The sequence below is a fragment of the Drosophila obscura genome, unplaced genomic scaffold (assembly GCF_018151105.1).
Source record: "Drosophila obscura isolate BZ-5 IFL unplaced genomic scaffold, ASM1815110v1 contig_1, whole genome shotgun sequence".
NCBI lineage: Eukaryota > Metazoa > Arthropoda > Insecta > Diptera > Drosophilidae > Drosophila > Drosophila obscura.
The window spans coordinates 4420917-4448320 of NW_024542679.1; the positions used below are offsets into that span (position 1 = coordinate 4420917).

At 45.8% G+C, this 27404-nt stretch overlaps 2 protein-coding genes across 3 annotated transcripts in view; both read right to left on the minus strand.

The window, feature by feature from the left end:
- Window positions 1-2486: 2486 nt before the first annotated feature.
- Window positions 2487-27404, minus strand: part of LOC111071539 (protein sprint) — a 29710-nt gene continuing 4792 nt past the window's right edge. Inside the window, exons 1-6 of one of the 2 annotated variants that reach the window (XM_022362947.2) lie at window positions 13179-13266; window positions 11213-12114; window positions 10948-11050; window positions 3624-3885; window positions 3234-3568; window positions 2487-3172 (exon numbers count right to left, since the gene is read on the minus strand). In XM_022362947.2, coding sequence (XP_022218639.2) covers window positions 2960-3172; window positions 3234-3568; window positions 3624-3885; window positions 10948-11050; window positions 11213-11766 — 1467 coding nt within the window. In that variant the 5' untranslated portion in view covers window positions 11767-12114; window positions 13179-13266 and the 3' untranslated portion in view covers window positions 2487-2959. Of the gene's footprint in view, window positions 3173-3233; window positions 3569-3623; window positions 3886-10947; window positions 11051-11212; window positions 12115-13178; window positions 13267-27404 lie in introns of those variants that run through there. The other variant, XM_022362948.2, reaches the window with a different exon arrangement.
- On the minus strand, window positions 19136-19996 carry LOC111071551 (serine protease 3-like). The gene has a single exon (XM_022362963.2). It carries the CDS (start codon window positions 19993-19995, stop codon window positions 19204-19206), a length of 792 nt encoding a protein of 263 aa, XP_022218655.1. The 5' UTR covers window position 19996; the 3' UTR covers window positions 19136-19203.

The window sequence follows — 27404 nt, forward strand, 5'->3', positions numbered from 1 at the left end:
TGGCATTACATTTAGCCGCTTTCTTGGCCTCGCTTTTGCGATTCCTCCATTGCCTGACAGTCCCCGGACAATATTTGCATGAAAACTGTTACTGACACTTGAGCAGGAATATTCCTGCCAAAAACAAAAAAAACCAACAACAGAAAACAAAAAAACACAAAAATAAAGGAAGTGGCAAACTTTCCTGTTCCCACTTCTTTTTTATTGTTTTCCGTAATTTTCTGTCGCCAGCGCATTGTTGGAGTTTTAATGACAAGCGAGGAGCAGAGCATGGCAGGGCAGTACTCTGACAATTGTCGCCTTAATGCCAGACCAGGCGACAGCGTAGACGACACACACAAAATATACAAAATGTATAAAAATGTTCGCTGGAGTTTACATTTTTATGGATGGGGGACTGATGGGGCCAAAGTTACTTTAGATGCAAACAGCCTAACAAGTTTTGGGACAAGATTTTGTAGCTACTGGCAAGAGTAACCTTTTTTTGTGGGAATCCATTTTTGTGGGAATCGCATAAAAGTTCGTTTACCTCGCAGCCATAAAGCACTTATTGCGCATACGCCATGTGTTACAATTGCCAGCCAAAAAGAAGAACTTTCGAGACATTGGACAAACACTCTCACTCACTCACTCACTCACCATGCCACAAACATTTTTAATTAGCCTAATGAAAAAGTTCAAATATAAAAGGAAAATCTCTTTTCATATTTTTTGTGGGGCCCTGAACAAAGGGGATCCCATCTCCCCCTTCGGGCTGTCGCTGTCGCTGCCGCTGCTGACAAATGAAGAAAACGCAGCGCAAATAAGCAAAGCAATAATTTCTGTCATTCTGCAGTTGAAGCTGCAGCCAGGGGACTGTGGCAGGACAATCTGGAGAACAAAGATATGCGACTAATGAAAAGCGTTTGCAAAAGAGCGCAAAACTCTGGGTAAATATGAATGGGAGTCGCAGGGAACCCAATCCGATGGGAGCCGCGTCCTATTTGCCTTTGTCCTTCCACCGATTGGCGCTGTTATTTATCAGCGCATTGAAATTGTTCAATTAAAAAACTTTCTTCGTTCCCAACAGACGACAGATGACTGAAGACAGACAAAACGCTTAAGCCACTTAAGAATTATAGGGTGGTGGCGGAGGGGGGGGACCACAGACGAGCTCCTCCGATAAGTAGGCATTGCATTATAATTGATTTTCGACGTCTGACTGTTTGTTGTGCCACTCGACCACTTTGGCTTATTAAATATTTACGAGGGAGAATTGTCAAAAACATCGCAAGTGAATGACAGGACATCCCCCAAGCGCGCCAAGCGCCCCATGCGCTTTTGTCCCCTATTTTCCTGTCGGTTTGTTTGTCCCGCAATAATTGACAAATAAAGTGAAAAAGCAGGGAAAAACTTTTCAAGACTTTTGCCCATGAATACTTTATGCTTCTTCTACCCGTAGGAGGTGGGGGGGAGGTATACGTCCGTTTGGCAATTTTCAAATTATTTAAATGGCAGCCATGGCTCCTTTTTTCTCATTTTATTTTTACTTTTATTTCATTTACGCACGCCTTCGTGTGTAGCGATGTCGATAATTGCAACAAAGCAAAAGTTTCCACCGAACCCGAATGCCACAGAAAAAAAACCCCCGAGAGTGAGAGAGGGAGAGAAAGCGCCAAGCAGAAAAGTAGACAACACTTTGACGCTGAACAAAGTAGCGGAGGGGGGTGGAAAATTGCCGCTGGCCAGAAAGTTTTCCATTGAAAAGATTTGCCACACACAAACACGCAAGAGAGAAAGCAAAGGAAGAAAAAAATGTGTTTGGGGATAGCTGCAATTAAAAAAAGGGATTACGCTGCTGGCCAGACTTTCGATTTGTCTCCATCCTTCCTTCCGGCCGGTCCTGCCGCTCCTGCCGCTCCTTCCGCTTCTGATTTTCTTTGCTTTCTTCGATTAAAAGTTTAGCAAATTAAAATCGTATAATGACGGTGATTAGGCCATAGAAAAAAAGCTCGCGGGTACATATTGGAATGGCATTTGAAGGGAGATAACTTTAATGTGGAGAACTGGAAATGCCGTGAAAATGCTAACGTCATAAATATGGAAAACTGTGTCGCCTGTGTCGTATAATAATTAACGTGTGAAAATTTATTTCCACACGCAGCTGCCCCATCGACCAATTTGCATAATGAGGCAGGAGACGTGAAATTGATTGTTATTTCCCTCTGTTTCTTTTTTGCTTTTTATTATAAATTAAACAACTTTATTTACTCAATTATGTTACGGTAGTGAATTATTTACATATTTTTCGGGGTCGATTTTCATTTCGTTTCACTTCACATCGCCAGGGTTTTCCATTTTCCATTTTGCTTATATTTAAAATGCATATTCAATTATTTATATATTTATTTATGCTTAACAATTGAAAGCAGCAACAACATTTAACATAGATTTTTTTGTTTTTAGTTTTCTTATTTGCTTTTTTTTAATTAATATATATTTTTGAATTTTTGAAATTTTTTGCAGTTGAAAAATGTTGAATGGCTGTGAAGGAAAACTATGGGTAAGTTTTGAAAAGAAAAAATTGCCAGTTTTTGTTGCAAGTATTATTTTTTTTTTACGTATAATAGCAATGAATATTTTTCCATAGAATTCTGTGAATTCCGGGAATACAAACAAATCGATGTATAATCTTTTCCTTTCGTTAGTTTTCTCTCACATTCCAAACCAATCAATCAGTAGAACAATCAAACTTAAATCAAGTAACTAAACTAAACTAGAAATACTTTCACCATTTATCAGCTAGGCGTTTCATTTGCAGTTTCTGTGTGTGTGTTGTTTTCTTTTTCATAGAGAGTATCACATATATATTCATGGTATCATCGAATGCCAGCAAAATACTTTTGCTTACGCGCCCCCGCCCCGCATCTAGAACTTAAATGTAATTTTGTGCTACCAGATGATCGATATCCGCCATTAGCTACTGCTGCTGCTGCTCCGATTCTGCGTTCTTGGCGCGCAGATACTTGAGCAGCATTTGCAGCGAATCGTATGTATCAAAGTCGTCGAGATTCCTACGCGATGAGGAGATATTTGTGGGACGTGGCATGGCCAGGGGCACGGGCAGCAGTTCGGGCATCACCGAATGATGTGTGATCAAAGCCTTAAGGCTGGAGAATTCCTTGCGAAAGCCCTAAAGGATAAAGGTTTGGTGAGTAAACTCCATGAGAGATTAAATGAGACCTGATATTGACCTTGATTTTGTAGCCCCTTGGGGATCTTAATATGATATAGTTTGCTATCTTTGGGCCTGGGGGCGAAGGTACCCGCAGTGTCAGGGCATAGCAGCCCGGCTTGGAGCTGCTCTTGCGCACCAGAAAGGCACCCGGACTCTTGCTCTGCAGCACCTCCACGGCAATGTCCCGGGAAATGCCCGCCTGATACCAGCAGGCGTCCTTGAGGTCAGCCTCCTCCTCCTCATCGGCGCCCACATTGCTGTGGGTGTTGGCCAGGCTGCTGCTGCGCTGGGCACTGGCTCCCCCCTGGTTCATTCGCAGGCGATTGGCAAAGATCTTGGGACTGGAGTTGGCTGCAGGAGGAGAATCAATGAAGTAGGGAATCGATGTGGATCTACCCATGCTTACCGCTGCTCGTCTCGCGCAGATACTTCTTCTTTAGATTGAACTCGTTGTTGTCATTCAGATTGACGTTGTCCAGCATGGGGATGGCTGTGAGGGACTGGCGACACGAGTCACCGAACTTGCTGTCGATGTAGGAGTCCTCGTTGATGTAGCCATTCGAGTACACCGGCTGGCTGTCCAGGGGCGCCCTCAGGGGCGTCATGTTGCCTACCAGTGGGCGGGACTCCTCGTTGTGGCGCAGCAGACCCATGGTTAAGCGTTTAACCTGTGGACAGAAATCGAAATTGACTTTAAGCTTTAAGCAATCCCCCGAAAAAGAGAAGATCAAAGACGATGGAGATGTAGATGGCGATGGCGAAGGCAAAGGCGTTCAAGTGGCAACAAAATTAACTACAATTTAAACACCTTGTAAGCCGACAAGGATCAGCCAGAGGATGCAGTCAAGGGCGGGCTGAAACGTGGGCGTGGGCGTGCCCCGCAGCCACAGACGTGGGCGGACGGGAGCAACAAAAAAAAAAGGGAAAGAATTTATTACCAAGAACCGCAACGAGACAAAATGCTGGCAAAATGCGCCACCGAAAAGGAGCAAAGGCAGTAGAAAGTTTTTCTCTTCTTTCTCTATATTTTTTTTTGGGCTTTCGGCTGGTGGCACTTAAACAGGAAACGGATGCTTGGACTAGGCATTACGGCTGCAGCATGGCAACAAAGGCAGAAAAAGTGGCAGAGTAGCCGAGTGGGGCAGCGAGGGAGTGGGCGATGGCAGGAAACGAAGAAAGAGTGCAAAGTGCACATAGAAAGGAGAAAGAAGGCGCATAAATTCGTGGCAGACTCGAGACTCCTCTCTCTCTCTCTCTCTCTGTTCCACCCATTGTGTGTGTGTGTCTCACATTGCAACCGTCTAAAATGTTGCATTGCAAATGGCAAGGCGTTGGCGATGCGGCCGCTGTGGCATGCTAGGCGGAATTGTGCCGCAGGACACAGAAACGAGAACCGAGGACCAGAAATCAGCAGTAGCATGAGCCAAAAAAAAGAAAAGAAGAACAGAACAGAATAGAATAGAGAACTATGTAGAGCAAGTGTTGAATGCTGGTTGGTTGGTACTTTGTACGAGGGAAGGAGAGTAAACGACTAGGGGATGATGTGTAGAAGGTCTAGAATAAAGAACACTCTTTTCTCTTTAGTTAAAATTCATGCAAATTTCATTCCAAAAGTATTAGTTTTGCATCCATCGAGCGAATATACCCCTACTCTATTAAAGGGTATTTTTGTTGCCGACTGAAACCTACAGGCTGGCAAAAGGGTCCGGCGATAATTCAGATGCACTTGTGCGCCGCATGTTGAGATCCGTGTGCCGCCGCCTTCGCCTCCGTTTTCGTTTTCGGGGTCAGTGGCTTTGAAAAAAGTCTGCCTGGCTCTTCGGCCACAATGCTCTTGTGTCTGCCCCGAAACTAGACTACAGTCTAAGTGAACCCCCTCCTTCCATTTTCTCTCTCTCTACCGCTCTCTCCTGCTCGTTTTGTGTGGCATAATTTAAGGCGACATTGACAATGAGTTGGTGGCTGTGGCAGCGCGTGGCTTTATCCTACTTGCTCTCGTACCCAGTACCAGTACCCAGTACCTGCTGGAGTCTGACAGCAATTGTTTGCCCATTGCTGCATAATTTAGAAGAGGCAAAAAAGAAAGGAAGTGTGCTGCATACTTTCGGGCGCTGCTTACGAGCGAAAGCCTCCGCCATTGTTTGCATATTTCACGGCGCATTGCACACTGATTTGCGGCCTTGTTTGTGTGTATTCGTGGGGCGGATTCCTGGAGTGGGAGTTCATTTCTTTTGGATTTACCCCAACGCCTGATGATGAAATGAATCGTTCCAACCAGGTGTTTGCTTTCGAGGGTAAGCGAAAGCGAGACGCGTCTCTCTCTGCTTTTTGCTATTTGCTTTTCGGCTTTTGCTCATTTCGGGCTTGGGGTTTCATGGAGCTGCTCTTGGGGCTTCCCCAAGAAATACACAAAAACACTAATTGCCTTGTACGGCCTGTTGCCTTAATGAACTGCCACCGAGCTGGACATTAGTGGCAGCTGTTGCTCCCACGCACCATACCACACGAAACACACACAAAAAAAAAAGAATACTACAACAACAGCCAACACTTGCCGCAAAATGCTCAACATTTATGCAAATTTAATAAACTCTGCAGCTGGAACTGGTGCTGGAGCCTGGCAAAAGGCTAAGGAGCCAAACGGATCATCTCTCGGGTTGGGTAGGGAAGGGAAAAAGCGCCCAAGCGAAAGGGGATCGGGGGTGGGGGGGGCCAGTTTTAAATCAAATCCACCAACTGGTTTGTGGGCGTTTTGTGTGTGTGGGTTATGTCAGTGGGCGTGTCCCACAAAATATTATTTATGGCCTTTGAGCTGGAAATACACAAATATTCCGTGCAGGAAAACACACACACACACACACATGATACATGGGTGTAGGCGTGACGAGAGAGAGCGAGCCAGAATCAGAAGCGACACGGACCCCGACCCAACCCGAACCAGGCCATGCCACATGTGGCATGCTGATGGCTGTCGCTCAATGTCGGAGCGGAGTTGCAGTTGCAGTTGCTAAACAAACATTTAGCGGCGTCGAGTCAACAGCATCGATGCATCAACGCCAGGCGGAAGTCAGGGGAATCAGTGGAGAGGAAGTGGAGTCAGCCATGACAGACAGCGCGTCATTTCCGGCCAGAGCTGTGGAGAGAGGGGCAGAGGACAGAGCGGAAGAGTGCTGCAAGAGACTGCAGCTGGGGCAAGGATATGCGGGCGACTCAGAGACCCGACTCGGCAACCGACAGCAAACTGCATAATGTGGCAACGCATTTGTCTTTGACTCCTGACTGGGGCTCCCTCCCCACCCTCTGGGTGCCACTCACTCCTCTGGTCGCATGTGCAGCAGTTGGCTGCTGCTTTATTTTGCTTATCTGAAATTGAATCAGCCAGCCAAGCAGCAGCAGCAGTGGCAGCAGTGGCAGCAGGCAGCACTGGCAGCAGGAGACGACTGCTACGACGACAAGGACAACGAAGGCAAGTTGCCTGTTGGGCACAATTAGGGAAGCATCACGCCCCTATATATATAAAGTCCCCCGCCCAAGCAGTGCCCCCAAAAGGGGAAGCAAAAATTAATTTGCTTATCGGGCCGCACCCTGCAACAGAATGATGTTATTGACAGGGCAGAAGGCGGGGCGCACCAGGCCAGGCGCAGTATGTTGAACCACAGAAAATAAAAAACAACGAGGGAAAAATGAAAACCCCAGAGTGGAAAACAGCAGGAAAAAAACTATGCAAAACAAAAGGATATGCCTGCCTGATGCCTCCTGCCACCATGTGCGGCGTATGCGTGTTATTTGCTGTTGCCGGCACAAAAAATGTTTATAGCCAAAATTGATTTATTGACAAAACAAGGGGCGATACACGCCAAGAATATGAAAAATACTCGTACCAAAAGCGAAAGCCTGAAACCCCTTTTTTCTTCTTTTGTTTTTTTTTTTGGGTTCGACATATGGGAAATGTCAGGCGGATAAACGGGTATAGAGGGTAGCAGCAGTGTCCTTGGCAAGCATTTTGCATGGCATTCCTATTGACAATATTTATGGTTTGCCATTAGAGGCAACTGATTGCTTTTCGCTTTCAATACGTTGCCCCCGATGTGGATGCGCCGATATACCCCGATTTCAATTTCTCAGAGTGTTGTGTTCTCGTTTCGGTTTATGTTTCTCGTTTCTAGTTTCTCGTTTCTGCTTTCTGGTCTTTGGTGTTTAACTTGGCCTTGATTTGATTTGATTCGACGTAGCGACATTACGGTCCTTGCAGTTTGCTCTGACTGCCTCTTGGTCTCTCTCTCTCTCTCTCTCTCTGTGTTTGTGTGTGCCTCCCAGACATTTAGGTTGCGGCCATTAGTTTACAGACGTAATCACCATAATGCGCAATCGAGTCGAGTCGCATTGCTGCCATAAATAAGACAAACACATAACGTATACGCAGCGTGCCACAACACACGAGTACGAGATGGAGCCGAGCCGAGTCGAGTCGAGTGGAGTGCAGGAGTCGAGCATGAATAAACTCTCACGTACTTATCGCATAGACTATGCTCGACTGAGCACAGCTGCCGAGACTCTCTCTAACTATATGCTCGTACCTCTGCATACTCACACTCAAAGATATATACGTGTATGAATATTTAAGGCGTTGAATTTATGAAAACAACGTGCCACACAAGTCGAAGTCATCGTCAACGTTGGTTGGTAAAGGCTAAAGTTTTGCATTGCTAAACTTTTGCCCCCCGCCCATCACGTGACAAAGAACAGGCTGGGCCGAAACATTTGATAAACATTTCGGATGTGGAACGTAGGATGTGGGTAGCGCCACTTCGCTCCTCTTCGACATCTACGTGCTATGACACACAAAAAGAAAACCCAAAACCGTGCAAAAATCCACAAGCAATCCAGCAAATGGCCTGTAAGAAGTGCCCCAACCCAAGGGTTCGTTCTCTCAGGGCTTAGCGCGCGCAGCCGAAAGTTGTCTAAAGTTCTTCTCACAAGAAATACATTTCCTCCTGCCCTGCCCTGTCCTGTCCTGCCCTGCCCTGCCACGCAATAATTCATAACAAAAGCGCTGAAAAAAGAAACCGTAGGAAATATTCCTGGCCCCAAAAGTCTTTGAAGGAGTGGCACAAAAAACCAATAAACGGTCGGGAGTGATTGCACCCTTATCAAAGTCAAAGCCATCAAATGCGAGCATGTTTGATCTTCTCAATGGGATTGTTGAGCTAGCGAGCTTTTTCACTAGCGTAGTATTGCTATATGTTTATTAACGAGACGATGGTTGTTTAGATTAAATATGGTTTATTGTTGTAAACAGTATAAAGGCGATACAGAGTCAAAGAGATAGCGAAAGGTTCAAGTTAGATTGATGACGAGTCGGTTGGAGAGTTAGCTGGATTCAAGACGGGGTCAGATTGTAGACGCGGGGGTCGGTACAAGACGGTGTCGGATTGAATAGCTCGATTCCAAGACGATGTGCAGTGGTTGCTAGATCCAGACTAATTCAAAGGGCAGGCGGGCCGAAATGCCTGTGCCCTAATGCGAGCGAGAGAGCGACAGATCGAGAGAGTGATAGCGGAAGGCGATAGAAAGAAAGGTGTGGGATGAAGAGGCGAAGAGAACGGCTGCATAGGCTGCTGCCGTGAGGGAGCATGAATGCGTGCATGAGTTTGTAGGTAAATGACAATTTAGTACAGTGGGCAGTGCAAACAACGAACAATAATAAGGATTTACTCTACTGCTGCACCACTGGCTATAATCTATGCATTTGGCCACTATTTGGCTGCGTAACCAAACATACTCCCCCGTTGAAGATCACGGGTCTTTAACAAACTTCCTTCAACAGCATACAGGGTTCAGCAGACAAAGCTTGTTGTTGATGGGGCCGTTCTTCCTTCCGTCGATACCTGTAGATTCGCTGCAAGAAAGCAACGCGTTGTCCGACATCTAATCGGTTGAAGTTGAGCCATGTCATGTGATGCTCAGCGACAGAATAAGAAGAGGCGAAAAAGAATAGCGCATTCAAACCAAGCACTGGAAGTGATGTGTCCAATTCAGCATGATTTCCTGAAATGACTGAGGGATTAGCAATTTCTGCCCTCCCCCCAATAGGCCAATATCGGGATGGTCTTTGGCCCAGCACAGCTTGAGGTCCAGCGCGATGCCCAGAGTTACGTCCGCCAGCAAGAGCGTGGGTTCGTTCGGATGACATCGGCCGGAACGAAGCGTTTGCAGGAACCCACAAGGCCTGAAGGTCCGTAAACGAGGTCGTAGGCTGAGCAGGAACCACATCCGACGCAAGTCCACCTGTGTTGATGCAATCGAGGCCGCCTTCTAACTTTGAATAGGATTCCTCGTCTCCTGCTCCACCATGAAGAGCCGGCACAAGAAACGGATGCTTCGATTGGTATTGGTTTCTGTCGGTCAGTCCGATTGGCTCCAAAATCGCGCACGAATCCACTTGAAATGGGGCCGGTGTGATTCCGTGACCATACGCAGGATGCGGAGTTACGGAAGTGGACCGCTTAATGATCTCTCCGAGAATGATCCCATTGAGCGTCACAAACAGCTCCTCAAAGTCATCGGCGAGTTCACTCCAATCTCGTCGAAGCTAGCTCCTCAGTTCACTGTGCACGGTTTTAAAAGTGCCGTGCAGCTCCTCGATTTGCTTCAGCCTGCCAACGAGCATGAAGTGGTCGAATAGGGAAGCGTTCTCCAAGACAACTTTTAGCTGCTTCATCCGTTCAAATAACGCTGGTGCTTTCCGCTTTAGGAAAGCCAGACTGTTTCCAGCAGCGATCACTGCACCGTCGTTCCTCGCACCCATTTCGGCGCAGGCGCTAGAAAACGTTCCTAGCGGGAAGATGACCGCAAAGAAGAACGAACGCTTGCAGTAAATGCAGCAAGAACCGCAAGCAGATCGCAAAGCAGACGACGCGAGCACCGTTTTTGTTGCTTGTGCACAGCCGAATACCGAAAAAACCGTGGTTCAATGCGAATTAAAAGAACGACAAATGTTATTGTTTTTTGTGATTAAATTTAACGAGTTAATGTTTATATCACGTCGGGGTCACCAAATGTTGAGCTAGCGAGCTTTTTCACTAGCGTAGTATTGCTATATGTTTATTAACGAGACGATGGTTGTTTAGATTAAATATGGTTTATTGTTGTAAACAGTATAAAGGCGATACAGAGTCAAAGAGATAGCGAAAGGTTCAAGTTAGATTGATGACGAGTCGGTTGGAGAGTTAGCTGGATTCAAGACGGGGTCAGATTGTAGACGCGGGGGTCGGTACAAGACGGTGTCGGATTGAATAGCTCGATTCCAAGACGATGTGCAGTGGTTGCTAGATCCAGACTAATTCAAAGGGCAGGCGGGCCGAAATGCCTGTGCCCTAATGCGAGCGAGAGAGCGACAGATCGAGAGAGTGATAGCGGAAGGCGATAGAAAGAAAGGTGTGGGATGAAGAGGCGAAAGAGAACGGCTGCATAGGCTGCTGCCGTGAGGGAGCATGAATGCGTGCATGAGTTTGTAGGTAAATGACAATTTAGTACAGTGGGCAGTGCAAACAACGAACAATAATAAGGATTTACTCTACTGCTGCACCACTGGCTATAATCTATGCATTTGGCCACTATTTGGCTGCGTAACCAAACAGGGATAATGGGGAAAATATTTGAAATACATTTTTCTAGGGAGTAGGAAATCTGCTAAGCAAATCCTAAAATACGAGTATTCAACCACTTACCAGTGGCGGCTTGTCCGTCAGACGCTTGCAATTGTTCAGCTCTGTGGGTGAGTTGTCCTCATCGGAGCTGGGCGTTTGGGCCACCTTCTCGTTGTCATTGCAGCTAAGGATTATAGATTTTTGGTAACCATATATCAGGCATACTTATAGCTAAGAAATGTAGAGTTTTTTTCTGTGTGTGTGTGTGCTTGTCTGAATGAATGGCGATTAAAGCATTTGGTTTTGGGGGGAAACTACAAAGAAGCGCGTTTCGAGGGCTACTCACTTGAGATTGGCGTGCGTGAAGAGCTGCAGTGGCCGACGACGTCCCAAAGTGACTGGCGATGGGGGCGTGGCCAGTCCAAGACCGTGCTTACCTCTGCTAATGGTTGAGACATGCATCGGGGATCGTGGCGTGCTGGTGGTGCTGCTGGCCTGCTGCTGACGATTGCTGCAGGAGGAGGATCTGAAGCGGGCACCAGCACCCGTCAGCACAGCAGCCAAATTGGCGGCAATGCGATTGTCGAACCGATTGAAATAAGAGTTTGAATTGGAGTTGGAATTCGAATTTGAATTTGAATTCGAATTTGAGTTGGAATTGGAATTGTCGGCTGTGGGGGAGGAGTTGCTGCTGCTGCTGGTGCTGCCATTCCGGTTGTTGCCTGTTGTCATCGTGGTTGTTGTTTTCGTTGCTGCTGCTACGATGGCTGTTACTGCCGCTGCTCCCCCTGTGGTCGTCCTGCCACGGCTGCTGTTGCCACTGCCACTGCTGCTGCTGCTGGTCTGGTCATAATCCAAATTATTGTTGGTTATCATTGCGGCGGCTTCGCTTTTGGGCATTAACTTTTGGCAGGGCAGTGTTTTCCACTCTGAATTATGTGCGCGTATAAAAACGCTGCGGGCGGCTTTTGTCGCACTGCGTGTCGCCCCCAAAAAATACAGGACACCAGGATTCAGGACATCGGCACCACTCACCACCAGAGAAGCTTTTCAACGACGACGACGACGTCGACGGCTTCGGCTTCGGGGCGGCCTTTATTAAATTTGACTAGAGTGGGGTCGTTGGGTGGTTGTGGGTGGTAGATGGAAGTGGACTGGATTGGAGTGAGGTTGTGTGTGTGTGGGGGGTTCTCTCTGTGAGGCTGTACTCCAGCCGCAGGGGTTCTTTGGCGGCTTCAATCCCGCAAACTGCAGGCGACGCAGGACGAAGGACAACGACGATTCGCAGATTTAAACACAGAATTAATTCAAGCGGAAATTGGCAACGAAGGACGGCGTGAGGGAGAGGGGGAGGGCGAGGGAAAGCAAAACAAAAATGCAAAAGCGTGAAGCATAAACAAAAAGCAAAAATGGAAATGGGCAGATAGCAAAGTGGGGGGGCATGGCATGCAGTGGGTGGTGGCCACGAGGCAGCGATTGAAAGCGAAAACGCATAAAAGACGAGACCAATTTTTGGGGGAGAAGCCACAAAAATGCACATAAATAGGAATAGAAGAGAGAGAGAGAGTGGAAGATGGGTGATCAGAGGAAGGAGAGTGTGGAATGGTAGTTAGAGCGGGGATGAGCAGCACAGGGGTTACGTTACAGCCATGACGTCATACCAGCATAAAGCGCATAAATAGCAGGATTTTCGCAGGGATTTTCATGATGATGAAAATGATGTTGTTGTTGTTGTAGTTGTTTCAGTTGTTGTTGTGGAGTTTTATTTTTGTTTTTGTTGTCGTTGTGATTGGGAATACAAAATAACCAGATTATTGTTTCATTCATTTTTGCATTTGCCATTTTATGCGATTATTGATTTCGCAACCCCAACAATTTTCCCCAATTTTCCACACAGTTGAAAGCAGCATTTTTTTTGTATTTTTCGCCAATTAGTTGCCAATGTTCGTTTTCGCATAAGATTGAAGTCGGTCGGGGAGATTGTTGGAGTTATTGTAGAGATTTTTTGTTTTGTTTTTTTTTTTTGCCAATTTCGTGTTGTTTCGGTTCAAATTTCATGTAAATAAAGAGTGAAAAAATATGGTCCTTTTTGTAGAACATGTTTTCGTTTTCGTTTGCTCTTTTGCAAGTTTTAAAATTTAATTTCAAGCGAGAATATGCACTGAAAGTTTTTCAGCGGAAAGCGAGAGCAATTTTGCTTTTACAATTTTTTCTGGTTTTTGATAGACCGAAAGGGAAACTTTCAATGCAAATTCGTGGATAGGTTTTTCCATATTTAGTTTGATATTTTTTTGGGTTATTGGTGCACTCACATTGGTTCGGGGGGAGCAATCAAACTTTTCATTGAGCCTTCCTTCAGTGGGCCACGCTTACAGAAGAAGATGGGAGGATGCTGATGCTGCAAGAGAGAAGAGTTCGATTTAATTAAAATCAAGCTAAAGCATAGCTCAAGTGTGTGTGTTGCGTGGGGGATGTGTGTGTGTGTGTGTGTGTGTGGTGGCTGCTGCTGTACCATAGCAATCATTAGACGTTCATAGTCAACACCTCATTAGGCGACTAATCAAGCGTACGCTGGGCACGAAATAACAACCAGTTCAGTCCACTGGCAACAGATTAAAGAGAGAACCAGCAGTGGAGCAGCTACAGGCATAGAAGGGAACATGGGACTCCAAGAGGAGTCAGACAGAGAGCTGAAGCCGGAACAAGGCGCCAAGCCACAGACACTAAACAAAACCAAAGCAAATCATCAAGATTGCACCATGAAGGAGGAGAGAAACTAGAGATGGCATCGTGTCTGGATGAAGCGACCAGTGCCAGCACGAACCTAAATTAGAGGCCATCGCCAGCGGTGGATGGTGGACGCAATGAAGCAAACAAGAAGACGATGCCATGCCGCAAATAAAACGCACAGATTAAAGGATGCCCGGGTGAAATGTCTTCTTAATTACTTCGCAGAGTCTAAGGAGTCGAGCAGCAGCAGCAACAGCAGCAGGATGGGCAGGGAGGAACAGCAGGAGGGGGTACAGGCTATAGAGCTAAGGCTGGGAACGATAAACAAGGCTGGGTGGGATGACTGAAACGTAATTGAGAAGTCGCCGGGCTGGGACCTGTTCCTGGCTCTAACTCGGGCTCTAGCTTGGGTTCTGGTTCCTGTGTCTGCAGCGCAGTTTAAGCGGAAGTAATTTAATTAATTACAAATGAAACGGAAACACGACAACGACGACAGGAGAGGGGGTGAGTCCTTGGGTGAGTCCAGAATGCATCGTGTGTCGATTGTTTGCTCAACTGAATGAAGAATGGAGCGCTAAATGGGGAAACCCCATGAAGCCCAGAACCCTCTCTAAATGGATAAATCATATGAATGGAGAATAGCCTGACGAACCTCCCCCCACCCTGCATGGAGAACCCCTCTCTAAATTCCCTTAACAACAGGAAAACAACAAATCCAATTCCATTTTTTTGTTTTTTATTTTTGCATGTGGGGGGATGCTGTGAAAGCGATTTTCAAAACGGGAACAACGAAAAAATAAAGGGCAGCTCTGGCTCCCAGCAGTGCAATTAAATTTTTCCCTGCCCTGCCCCACCGCAGCAGACCGCAAACTATTCGAAGGCACTGTACGATACACACACACACACACACGCACACAGTAGACAGTGCTGCACGCATTAAGCACAGCTCATTTGCATTGCGGTTTTAATTGCCAGAAAGAGAGAGGGAGAGGCAGATCAGACATGGGAGAGAGAGAGGTAGAGAACGGCAGAGTGAAAGAGAGAGAATGGGTGTGCTATTACATCGGGTGCCCCTGTCCTGCGGCATGGTTCGCTGGCGGGGGCTTACAAGGATAATGAAAACAATTTAACGACTCTCTCGACAATTCGCAGTACTAAGAGCAAGAGGACCAGGAGCAATCGAGGCCCAGACCCAGCGCCAGACAGACAGACAGAGAGACACAACGAATCCTGGTTAAACAAATCTGGAATCCCTTTTTGCCGCCCCCTGCATTTGCTTTTGCTTTTTGTCATTATTTCGCACCCCTTTTTCGCCTACCCTTACCCCTTACCGCACCCCCACAAAAAATGCTGCGTGCCTGCGCAAAATATTTTCATTAAAATGTCCAAAAAATATCTGAAAATATTCTGCGTAACATTTCTTCAAAAGCAGAAAAAAGACGAAGAGCAAACAAAAAAAAATATGAAAAAGGCAAAAAGCAAAAAGGACAAGCTCCTTTGCTGATGAATTCTTGATCCTTTCGCTGGCTTAATATTATTTTAACGAAGCGGATTCCCCGCTGAGAGGGGATAGCAAATAGGGCTGCGGAGTGGGTCACTTTTAAGCCGTGCTGATGGCCAGTAATTAAATGCTTGACATGCCTCTGGGGTGTGAGGTGGTATGGCCCGCCAAAGGATTAGCGCGGCTAAGAGGATGTCAGAGCGGGCCGAAAACTGGGAGAAATTATGCAGCAAAAAATACGCGTAGAGGCAGCAAATGAGCTGCCAGAATATTCTCTCAGTGCAGCCTGGGCGGGAGGAGAGAATTAACGCTGATGCTGGCATTATAATTATGGCATGCAGTTAAGGCGATTGTTTGCCAGCGAGCCAGGAAGTAGCTGCAGCTGTCAGGTGTACGGTGTACGGGCGTGGTGTAGTCCCGGGGAAAAAACGCTCAAGATTTCCCCACTCAGTTTCCACTTAATTCTGGCCATAATTACCCGTTTTATTGAGGCACGCAGAAGCTGATGTTGATGCTGCTGCTGCAACAGGATGTTGCTGCTGACTCATTAAATATTTGCAAATTCTCAATTTGCTTAAGTGAGCAGCAAAGAATAACAATTCCAGAATAAAACAAAAATCAAGAAGCCTAAACGAAAATATTTGCACAAAAGAAAAGGAAACAAGAGCCAGGAGACAGCAAGGCAGCAGACAGCAGTACAGGAGATGTTTTCCAAATTAAAAGAAATCAAAATCATATGAGAATTTTCAAGTGATTGCCGCATGTGGCATGTAGCATGTGGAGGATGGGTCGCTGGCAGGAAACGCGGGCAAACATAAACAAGCAATTTAACAGGCACTCCCGCACACAAGCTTTAAGGGGGGGGAGCAGCCGGGAGCAGCATCAGAGTCAGAGACTCCATCGCCAGTTGGCAAACAAACGAAGCGTTCAGGCGAAAAAGCCGGAGAAAAAAAAACTCGGGCAGCCTCGAAACAAGCAAAGCGTTTTATGTGCCGACAACATGGCCAACATGCATGTGGGTGTGGGGCTGTGTGTGGCACCGCAGATTTCTCTCTCTCACACACACAGGCGGCAGCCTTAAAGTATGCCGCAAGTTTTTCACGCTCTTTGTTAATGAAATTTTAATCAAGCTGCCGCTGCTTCTGCTGCTGCTGTTGCTGCAAGCGAGAAAGAGTTTTCCTGCCGACTAAGTTTTCCCCGAGCACACATACGACACCACCCAAGCACCCCCTGTTCTTCCCCTGCGGCTCCTTTAAGCAGGGATTCTTTTTCTCTCCTTTTCTTGTTTGCCAAATAGCCAGCAGCTTCATTAGCACTCATCCCCAGCTCCGATGCCACGCGCTGCGTATACGTAATAATTTATTTAAAATGCAATTCGTTTATGCCAGACATTAATCATTCGACAGTAAACGATAAGACGTCGAGAGTCACGTTCTGAGGCCTGCTGCATTTATTAACAATTTACGTCATAAATAAAATTGAAAAACATTCATAATGTCAATGGGAGACGGGACGAGTGGAGAGGAGAGTGAAAGACGTGAGAGCATGGACTGATGGCAATTTCATAAATTACAGGGACACAGGGACAGAGAGAGAGAGAGAGAGAGAGAGTTGTGCTGTGGGGTTGGCAGAGGGGTGTGAAGGAGCGTTAGGATCACATAAATTAGACAACAAATTTCCATGCAAAATGGGAACAACACGCAGGCACAGGTAAATCACAAAGTGGCCCCAAAATGACAACATTACCCGTAAGAGCGGGACTGGGAAAACTCCACCAAAAATGTGGGAAATGGGAGGTGGAAAAACACTTTTACTTGCTATGTTTTTTGTTTTTGTTTTTTTTCTTGTTTGCGGTATCAGGCAGTTGTTTAACATATTTGTGTTTTGCTGTGGCTGTTACGCCTTTTCCTGGCCAACACAGCCACAGCCACAGGCACAGCAAAACCCCCTACCAATTCGAGTGAAAAATGTTCGCTTAGCACGGCAAATAATTATTTCTCGCTTACTGCCAACTGGCATGCCATTTTGGCCAGGCTTTAAGGATAGCTGTCGGTCGGTCGGTTCGTCCCTGATTCTCACCCTCTGACACCCTCTGCTCGGCTTTGAGTTCATTATGTGAATTTTGAAATTGTTTTTTCTTGTTTTTGTTTTCTGCTGCGGGGCGAAGAGCAAAAAAAAAAAGAGAAACCCAAATGCCAACACGTTGCCGCCTCTCATGCAAGAAAAAAAGGAACCATCCCCTCGTCGAAAAGGTGTTGAGTTGAGCCAAATTACAAAAAATTGCTGCTTTTGTTGCTGTGCATATTTTTCTTTAATGATTTGAATATGCAAAGCGGGACGGGCAGCGGCACAGGGCAAAACAAAAAGACTTTTAATTAGTTTTCGCAATGCTTTTTGGCTGCAATTAAAGCCCTGAATTGTTGGCAGCAATAAACAGAACAATGATTATATTTCTGTTAGGTGAAATTCGGAATTTTCTTACTCAAAAAAAAAGGCGGAAGGAGATTCTCATAAGTGAAATATTTCTGGTATTTTTAGTAGAGCAGAACTGAACATTTAAATGTTTAATTTATGCTGGAAAAGGCAAAAATTCAACTAAAGAAAAGCAAATATGCAAAGCAAAGCGAATTGATTTGGAAATTCTTATGCAATTGGCCGACACAGAAACGGAAAACGTGGAAAACCAAAGAAACTGAGCAGCAGAAAAAGTAGAAACTTTGATATCAATCGACTATTAGATACCTAGTAGCTGCGAAAATTAAGCAAAGAAAACGTTGATAATATTTTTCGAGGCAAGTAATTTTCTCGATTGTCTTTATCTTCTAGCTCTCAAGACTTTAAAGTCACCCAATTGCTTCCAAAAACAACATACCCTCGTAAACTATTTTACCAGCTATACAAAACCTGAACCAGATCCTGCCAAGATGCCAATAAAGAAAAGAAAAATTCCCATTGATTTCTGTAGCTTGGCTGGAATTTAAAAGCAGCAGCAGCAGACGCAGAAGGAATAAAAAAAAAACTATTTCCCATGCAGCAGAGCGGCAACAACAACGAAATAATTCGACTACCTTTCGTTGAATGTCTGGGCAGTGTCCCATGACGTGAACCCAGAAGCAATAAATGTTCAAATCAATTGAAACGTTTTGCCAAAGCCTCACACCCCATCTGAATCGAAGGAACCGAAGGCAGTGGAGCCACCCCCAAAGATAAATGGAAGAGAGAGAGAGAGTGTAGAAATGGATTCTTGGGCAGCTTAAGGCGGCGATTTGGTTAGTCCCAAACAACAGAAAATCGATAGGGGATGCCAAACGAACACCAATAAGGGAAGAATGTCAACTTGCTTGGCACTAGTCCGGTGATGAGCCCAAGGAACAGGCGAGAGACGAGTCTTGCCCCATATTCGAGGCTGGCAAACTTGGGACTCTATATTGATGCGATATATGGACCAGAAATCGACAGAAGTCGATGCCAATAAAACGCCATTTGGTCATAAAAATAGTCGAACGTTGCAGGGCAAAGTGAATGCGACAACTGCCCCAAGGGGTAGTCGGTGGCGGGGTCTCCCAGCGGGAGTGGGAGCGGGGGCAGGAGGCGATTGGGTGTCCTGTCTGCCAGAGCAAATTACGAATTTTGCATATTGCCAGAGGCCAGACCTGGGCCTGTCCTTTCTTCTCCTTTCTGTCTGCTCTCTGGTTTCTTTGCCCCTTTGGCCCATTAGTCATTTGGGAGCCGGTGCTTTGGCTATGCCTCTGCCTCGGTCGCTGGCTACGGCTTTGGTGTGTCGCCACTTTGCAGGATGAATGACCCCGGGACCCGGCATAGTTTGCTGCCGGCATTGGCCCCGCCGGCCAATCCTCTACACTCCACTCGGCTCTACTCGGCTCTTCCCCTTCTGGCAACGGAAATTGCGCACACGTCACAGGGCAGCAATTTTCATATAACCGTTCACCATTTCTTTTTCGATTCATTTTCCATGGACGAGGGTTTGTGTGTGTGTGTGTGTGTGTGTGTGTGTGTAGAGTAAAAGCAAATCGGGAATGGAATGCACATTATATTTATTTAGTGATGGAATCGTGTCTTTAAAAGGCACGAAACATTACAAATTTCTAGGGTTTTACACCAGAGACAGACTCAATCCAGTCCAGGTATGTGATAACATTCGTATATACAACGGGCTGACCAACGTCACATCCTAATGTGGATCCAAATGAGACGATTCCGATCAGTTTATTCTCATCTTTGGGCACCAGCGGTCCACCAGAATCTCCGCTGCAGATGGACTTTTTCTCGTGGGTGCTAACACACAATATGCGTTCCAAATTACCTCCGTATTTCCTTTCACACACGGATTCATCTACGATCTCCAGCTCGACCCAATTCAAACGATCTACTGATTCTCCACCTAAAACGCTTGAGCCCCATCCGGCGGAAATGACTGACTGGCCTGGCTTAGTCGATCTTCTGTCATCTCTGGGTGATGGCAGTGGAATGCTTTGAATATAATTATTGAACTTAACTCGGGGAGTTTGAATCAGGGCTATATCGTAACGGAATTTATCGTTCAAAATTATTCTGTACTTCGGATGTCGATGAATGTTCGTTGCCGACACTTCTTTAACTTCAGCTGTTTTAAACTGGGTAGAGCCATAGAAGATATATACCTTCTTTTTAAGTAATGGAACGCAATGAGCAGCCGTAAGTATCCATTCGTTGGATATAATGCTGCCACCGCACAACTTAGATTTTATTATAGGATGAAGAAATTGTTCCATAACAACTCCAACCAGATATGGGAATTGTCCTTCTTCGGCTAGTTCTCCATTGACAATACGCTGCAGCTGGTTCGACTCTCCAACAATAAAGAGTTGAGCCACCAAAAGGCACAACAAGATTAACATTTTGAAGGTTTGAAACTGACTTAAACTTCGCTTCTTATATACTGTTTTCTCTTATCAAAATCAATTAAAATTCCACATTCCTTAGCTTAACTTTCTACTTATTATTTGGAATTGTTACATGACAAGTGTAGTGATGAATTAGTGTGGTGCAATGCTTCTTGCGTCTTGCTTCCCACTTTTAATTATTTTTTTTTTTTCAGAAATTCTACGATTTTAAGGATGCCAAGTAAAGAAATGAAAGTGCAGCAAAAAGTGAGTACCTTCAATAAAAATATTTGTTTTAAATGCCTCGCTGCACAGGTTGTTCAATTCGTGTGCATTTTGTGTCGTTTATTTAATGTTTAATTGATATTCGCAGCCGAATGCATCAAAAATGCATCCGTGCGCAATTAATGACATTACCGGAGTGCAGTCCTCAGTGCCCAACCCCAACCCCGTCCTGCATGTGGGCCAGAGACAGGAGACAAGCGCTCTTTTTAATAAATTATCACCATTATCATTATTAAGCAAATGCAATACTTAACAGAGCTCTCCATAATGCCGGAGCATTAATTTAATACGAGTTGAATTTAATTTCTGAATAATTATAAACGGGGATGAAACTGAATTTTCGAATTAAAAATAAAATTCTATTAAAACGAAGCGAGAAGAGTTTATTGAAAGTCGTAGGAAAAGACGAAACTTAAATGAAAATGTACGCTGACAAACTCCATAAATAATTAGTGGGAAATGTGGTACATATGTATCTTTGTGGCAGCGTGGCATCGTGGCATGGCCTTGCCTTCAATAACTGCCGCTCCCACTACTGCCACGCAGCACCTCCTACTCCTACCCCACACCCCATGGCGTTCTCATGTAGGTCATAGACTGCGTAAAAAAGCGTCGCGCTTCGCATGTTCTTTGGCCATGTTTTTCGAATTTCCCACACTCCTACCCTACCATCCATTCGGTCTCTGAGGCAGTCTTATGTCCTTGAAATTTATGCGTTCAACGCAGGCAAACCGCCAAGTGTTGAGCACATCGGATGGCAGATAGGCCCAAGTGCCACATGGCGTGTAATGCGCTCATTATGTTGCCTCTCCCTGGCACACACTCACATAGAACAGTAGATGAATGCCACATGCAAAGGCAGCCTACACTCCTGGCCGCCCTTGGAACTGGGCCAATGCGTACGGCATTGTCTTTTGGGTTTGCCTCCAACAGTAGATAATAACAACAAATTATTACACTTGCCAGGGGACCCTTTCCGGTGGGGAAAGCGGTAGAGAGAGGGGTGTTTCTATGGGCTTTCTGCTGTAACTAAATTAAGCATATCGTTGATAACTCAACGCAGATCGGACGGAACACGATAAGCCACAGTCCTGTTGTGTCTTTGTTGGGTTTATGCCCAAAGTTGTAATGGCTTGGGTCTGCTTCTTCCTCTGCTTCTCCCTCTTGTCCCTGGCCATGGCCTTGAGGAGCCTTTTATCGATTTTGTCATAACCATTTTGCTTAGAAATTTCCATGCTTTCTGCATTTGGCTTGCCAATCAAGCGGCCAAGGCCGAACGAGTGCCAAGTATCATTAAAATATATCCATTGCGTATACGCCACGGTTCCAGCGTTGCTCTCCTGTCACTCCCCCCACTCCCCTCTTTATTTTTATATCATAATTTTTCGTGTCAGTTGCTCTGAGCCATATCTCTCTCCTCTCGCGTTCACTTGCTCACAAAACCCAATTGCACTTCCGCAAAAAATAAAATAAAAACTCCAGCGAGAGCAGCGAACAAGTTTCGTGGAAAAGCCAGATTATTGCAATCATAAATTTTTATGATTTTTCCATTGGTTGCAGCTCCGCTTGGCGAGGTGGCAGTGGCAGTGGCAGCCTCGGGGGAGTGAATGCGTGGGAAAAATACTACTCGCATGCCGCTGGGAATTTTATGGGAATTTAATAGCCTTGCAGATATGATGCAGAAAATTATTATAGTCTGCTGCGGCAGTTCGCCGCTCTTGGTTGAAAAGAAGCGATAAAGGAAGAGGGAACAGCAGCTGTACAAATATACATATATATATTTTTTTATATATATGTTTCGATTTATTGATACATTTTCCCACATCCCACATCCGGTGGCAAAGTTATTTTCTTTTGCGTGGGGCCATTAAAAGGAAATTTAATATAAACTTAGGAAGATGCGATGACAGGGGCCCCTAAAAAAGCATATTGACAATGCCGCAAGATCCATCCATCAATCAATCAATCAGGCAGGCAGGCTTGACAGTGCCCCAGCGGCGGGGAGCTGTGGCAGGTAAAAAAAAACACCAACAAAAAATAAGAACGGGAAAAGTAATCTAATCCAATTACTCAACACTGGCAAACAAGCAGCAGCGGGTTGCTGCCATGCAGGGGCGCTAATGGACGAACGCCCCCACTTGGAGCCAGGATATGGATATCACATGTCTACGAAAAAGTTAAATAACCGAAGGGCAATCCCAAAAGTATCGATAGCCAGGAAGCAGAGACCAGCAGGCACTGGCAGCAGGAGGCAGAAGGGGCTGATGGGGTTTAAGCCACAGGCACATTTACATCATCAACAAGAACCACCACACCAAAATGCGAATGCGTTTGATTATTAACCAACAAAAGGGGCAGGGACGGGGGTAAACAAAGTGCAAATCCTGGCCAAAAAACACACAAACTGAAATGCGAATCCTGCGAGGGTTCGGGTTCCTTCTCGCTTTTGTTGTTGCCACAGGGCTTACAAGATGCGGAATATGTTTGAGGGGGGCCCACAGCCACTGCCACAGGAGCCGGAACAGAACCCCAAACTTCCATTCTATTGACGAAATTATCATTTTTGTTGCTTCAATAAAATGACAGCCCAAAATACTAATATGGTTTCATTTTTTTGTCTCACTCCACCCAAAAACCCTAAGCAGGCTTAGGCATCAAATTGAAAATATAAGGACAAGCGCGGCGGGTGGAAAGCTCTTTGTTCGGGGGAAACACTGGAACAAGAATGGGGGAGAGAAGATCTTAGGCTGATTGGATGGCAGAACTTTGTTGACGATGACGACGATGATGAGGTTGACGATGATGCGGTGACATTGATAGGATATCGAGGGACGGAAAAACTATTCACTATTCACCCCAAACTTACTTAATCATTCAAATTAATTCAGGGCATACTCTGGAACTCGTACTCGTATTTCGTTAGCAGCCCAAGTGATTTATTTTCTCCGTTAAGAGATTCATTTAGGGTTTCCCCTCCCCAAAAACAACTTCACCTTTCACTTTTGGCAATCAAATAGCAATTATGCCAGCCCATAGTTCAAATATTTGCCACTGACACTGATGCTGGGATCCCTTGGCCCTCTTTCCTCTTTCCCCAGGACACCCGTTTATGTAAATTTGTACGGGTTAACGATTTCATTAAATGCCATACCCGGCCACGCCTTATCTCTGCTGGACGGACAGGGACAGGCGGCACTGACTGCTCCTGTGGCATCTCGACTAATATCAATATCAGCAACCGCCACGCCTCGCCTTGCCACGCCTCCCCCAGGAGCTTGCATTAATTTTCACATTTAGCCATAAGCCGCAAGAGGCGTGGCATTGTTGATAAACCGCCACATCAGAGCATCCGCTTAGCCCCGTCCCTTGTGTGTGTGTGTGTGTGTGTGTGTGTGTGTGTCTCTGTCTCTTCTTTCCCTGTCTCTTGTATCGCTCCCTGTCTCTCGTGTATCTGTCTCCCATGACTCAACCAACAAGGCGACAAGTTTCCACAACAAACATATACCAAATCCTCCCCATTCGGGGCCTCCCAGGATGTCCGGGATATGCTCGCACAGGCACAGGAGACCGGAGCCCGAAGGACACATGAACAACAAAAACAACAGCGGCCAAGGGGTCAATTTGGAGAGCTTCAAAAGGGACAAGAATTTTATAAACTACAGTGGAGGAGGGAGGATGGAGCATGGAGCATGCAGCGTGGAGGATAGTCTGCAGCAGAGCGAGTGTCTGGGGCCAGCATATTTATAAACACATTAAAAACGCTTCACTGGCATCCTGGCCACTCCATCGCCCCATCACAGGCCACATTCCCGCAAAGCCAAAAGGATATGAGAACTTGATGAGTTATCAGTTGATTGTAGGGAGAACTCTGCTCGGCTCTGCTTCGACTCAGACTCCCTCTTTTCTGTGGCTAGGAGTACCTACTCCTGTGTGTCTGAAGGATATGTGGGTAGAGTTTCCCTCGTTCGAAAATTAACACAAAACAAGTCAAAGTCAATGCTTGACGATGGGGAATGGGAAACGCAACTGCTCCGTGCTCGTGTGAGCATTGGGGAAAATCCCACAACATGTTTGAAAAATGTCAGTTGCACATGAGACAGCCGGGAACCTCAAACCTCAAGAATCTCGGCAGTCATGCCGCACCAGAGATGGGCACGGAGCGCTGTATGTGTGTGTGTGTGTGAGTGTGTGATGAGGAATTGCTGCAAGTTGCAGCTGACGGCTGTTAAGCTTGTCAACATGCAGCGACACTAAGTCTCCCCAGAGAGCTAGAGAGAAATGCAGGAAGCAGAAGGCTCCACAGCGTAACAATTGAATATGCCACATCCTCATTCTCTGCTGCTGCATTCTCTCCCATACATACTCGGATTTTCCAGGTCAAGCCACATTTGACCCGGTTCTTATCTAAAAGTCAACAGTTTAAATGCCATTTAACATTTTATGGCTCAGGCAGACGGTGGAGAAGGCGAGGGAGAAAAAGGACTGCTGGGAGGGGAGAACGATTTGTAACCTTCATGTTAATAGTCCCGTCGAGTTATTTATGTAAATTACTTGCAACTGCAATGCCAACTACTTGGAGGATGCTGCTGTTGGCCAAGCTCTAGCCGCGACTCTTGCTGTGGGTCTCTTCTCCTGCTGCCAGCGTTCATGTTTTATAATTAAGTCAGTAATTTAAGAGGGAAGGAAACTTTTTTGCTTGCAGCTTTACTTGACTGCATTCCTTGTGGCTTACAATTTGGTTGAGCGCAAACTTTTCGTTTGTTTCGTACCCCGCACCCGTCAACGCCACCATGGTAGTGGGAAAAAACGCGGGCGAAGGGCAAAGAACAGAGAAAAGCCGTGCGAAAAAGCGGAAATGTTAACAACTACTTTGACATTTGCCATGGCTCCAAGAGAGAGGGTCACACACCGAGAGAGAGAGAGAGTGAGGAGATAGAGTATACTGGGATGGGTTGGGGGGTGGTGTTTGTTTGCAAGTTGAAATTACTTAAGTGCCAGCGCGACGAGCCGTGTGAATGCCAAACTGAGTCCCGAGTGAATAAATGAATGCGGGGGCTGTGACTCGTGAATGGAATGGGTATGGCAGAGATGGCAGAGATGCAGCTTGGCCCGAACTCTCGCTCATAGATTAATGTCATTGCATTAAAGCGAATTAGGGAAAAGTATTCTTTCCCTCTCTCTCTCACATTCTCTCTATATCTATCTCTCAGCTGCTGCATTCTCTCTTTTTTCTGTTGCTGCAGTTTCTCTGTTCTGTGTCTCTTTGTTGCTGCTGCATTTTCACCACGCCTGAGGGCTAGCCTTTGTACCAAAAAAAAAAAAGACAGGCAAAAAAGTAAAGCCCGTGCTGCAGTGTCGAGTGTAACAAAAGTTACTCGTGCCCCCAGATGCAGCCAAGTGTGAAGGACAACAGCAACAACTGCAATCAGAAAAAGGGAAAACACAAACGAATAGCACACAGATCTGATGCACAAACGAATGCGGAATACCGTAGAAGTGCCAGCAGTACCAGGAGTACGTACCCCGCATTCCTATACCCTATCCTCTTCTCTTCTCTTCAGTGAGCGTAGCGCCTGCTGTGCAGCTGCTCGCTCATTGCATGTCAGAGTGGAAAAATGTTAGTTAAATTTTGTAGTAACATTTGTTTTGTTTTGCACAGGCACAGGCCAGCCTGCCACACAGCATGCCCCACAAGGCATCCGGCGGGAGAGACCGAGACAGAGATAGAGAGAGAGAGAAAAGAGTTGGCAACTCAACTGCATGCATAGTGCATAAGTCAGTCAGTCAGTCGAAGAGGGGAGGAGAAGGCAGTCCGGACAAGTTAGTAGTCCTGGCATGACTTTAAGACTTATTGTTCGTTGACTTTTTGGCAGCAGCCGGAGTGGAGCTCGAGGCCCCCCGTCGAGTCCACTCTCCGCCCTGTTCATTTCCATTCGCACTTACTCGTACTCGTCCTCGTCCCTGTACTCGTCCTCGTACAATGAAATGCAAAGCAATTTACGTTTAAGATCTGAGATACTCGCACAAAAATGTTGCCCATAGAAAAGCATTCCATAAACACGAGAAACTTATTAAAATGTCAGTCACAGAGTGGCCTCTTCATGCCATATATATATATATACATACATACATATATATATATTATACCTGGGATGACCTGTAAGTTTGCATAATTTTCAAACTAGATTTTGCTATGATTTTCTTTTGTTGCAGTTGCACCTTGGAGTTCACTTGAGCTTCAGTTTCAGAGTTTATCTTTGGCCATTTTCTTTTCTGTCTGGTGATATATCCTTAAGGTATGCATTAATTACAAGGATCATAAAAACGGGGTGAAGGCAACGCCTGCTCCAAAATTGCAATGGCAGACTTACAGACACACAGACGGAGTATCCCTGGGTCCCCGAGTCCTTTTACTTTGTGTTACATTTTGCATTTTACGGCCCCAGACTATACTCCTGCTCCCACTCCTGCTGCTGCTGCTGCATGCTCTCTTTGATGCGTCTCCCTTTATGGCATGCCATTGTTTTGGTGTTGTAATCAGCCAGAAATTTCGAGTGCATAGTTTATATGTGCATACATATATGCCTCCTCCTCATTCTCTTCACACACACCCAAAAATATTTGTCTCCTGCTCTAAAGCTTTTCATAAATTGCTCTTTCTCTCGTTTTTCTACGTCCTGTTGGTCCTGCTTTGTCGCTGCTTTAAAATTTCCCGCTAACAAATGACGAACCCATGTCGAGGGCTCATTTGTTTTATGGCCAACGCTTAGGCAGCCAGATGTGGTCTTTGCCACTTTTGTTCCCCTTCTCTCTCTCTCCGTCTCCATTTCTCTATGTCTCTGTGTTGGTGGCCCAGTTATTTGACACGCTTTTTTGCAGGCTTAACTGAAAGGCAGACTGAAAGACAGACAGCTGAGGAGTTCCTTCATTACATTTCTAGAGGAGTGGAGAGAGAGTCTGTGGGGTCTGTGTGGCTTTGTTGCATGGATCATGCTCATACAAAAACACACCCCAGATGCTCATATATGTATATAGTATATGCAAAATATAATTGCCTACTTTTAGGGTCTTCAAAGCATCGTCATTCGTCCTGGCGGCTTTATCAACTTTATTATACGTGCGCGCCAAAACAACAGCAG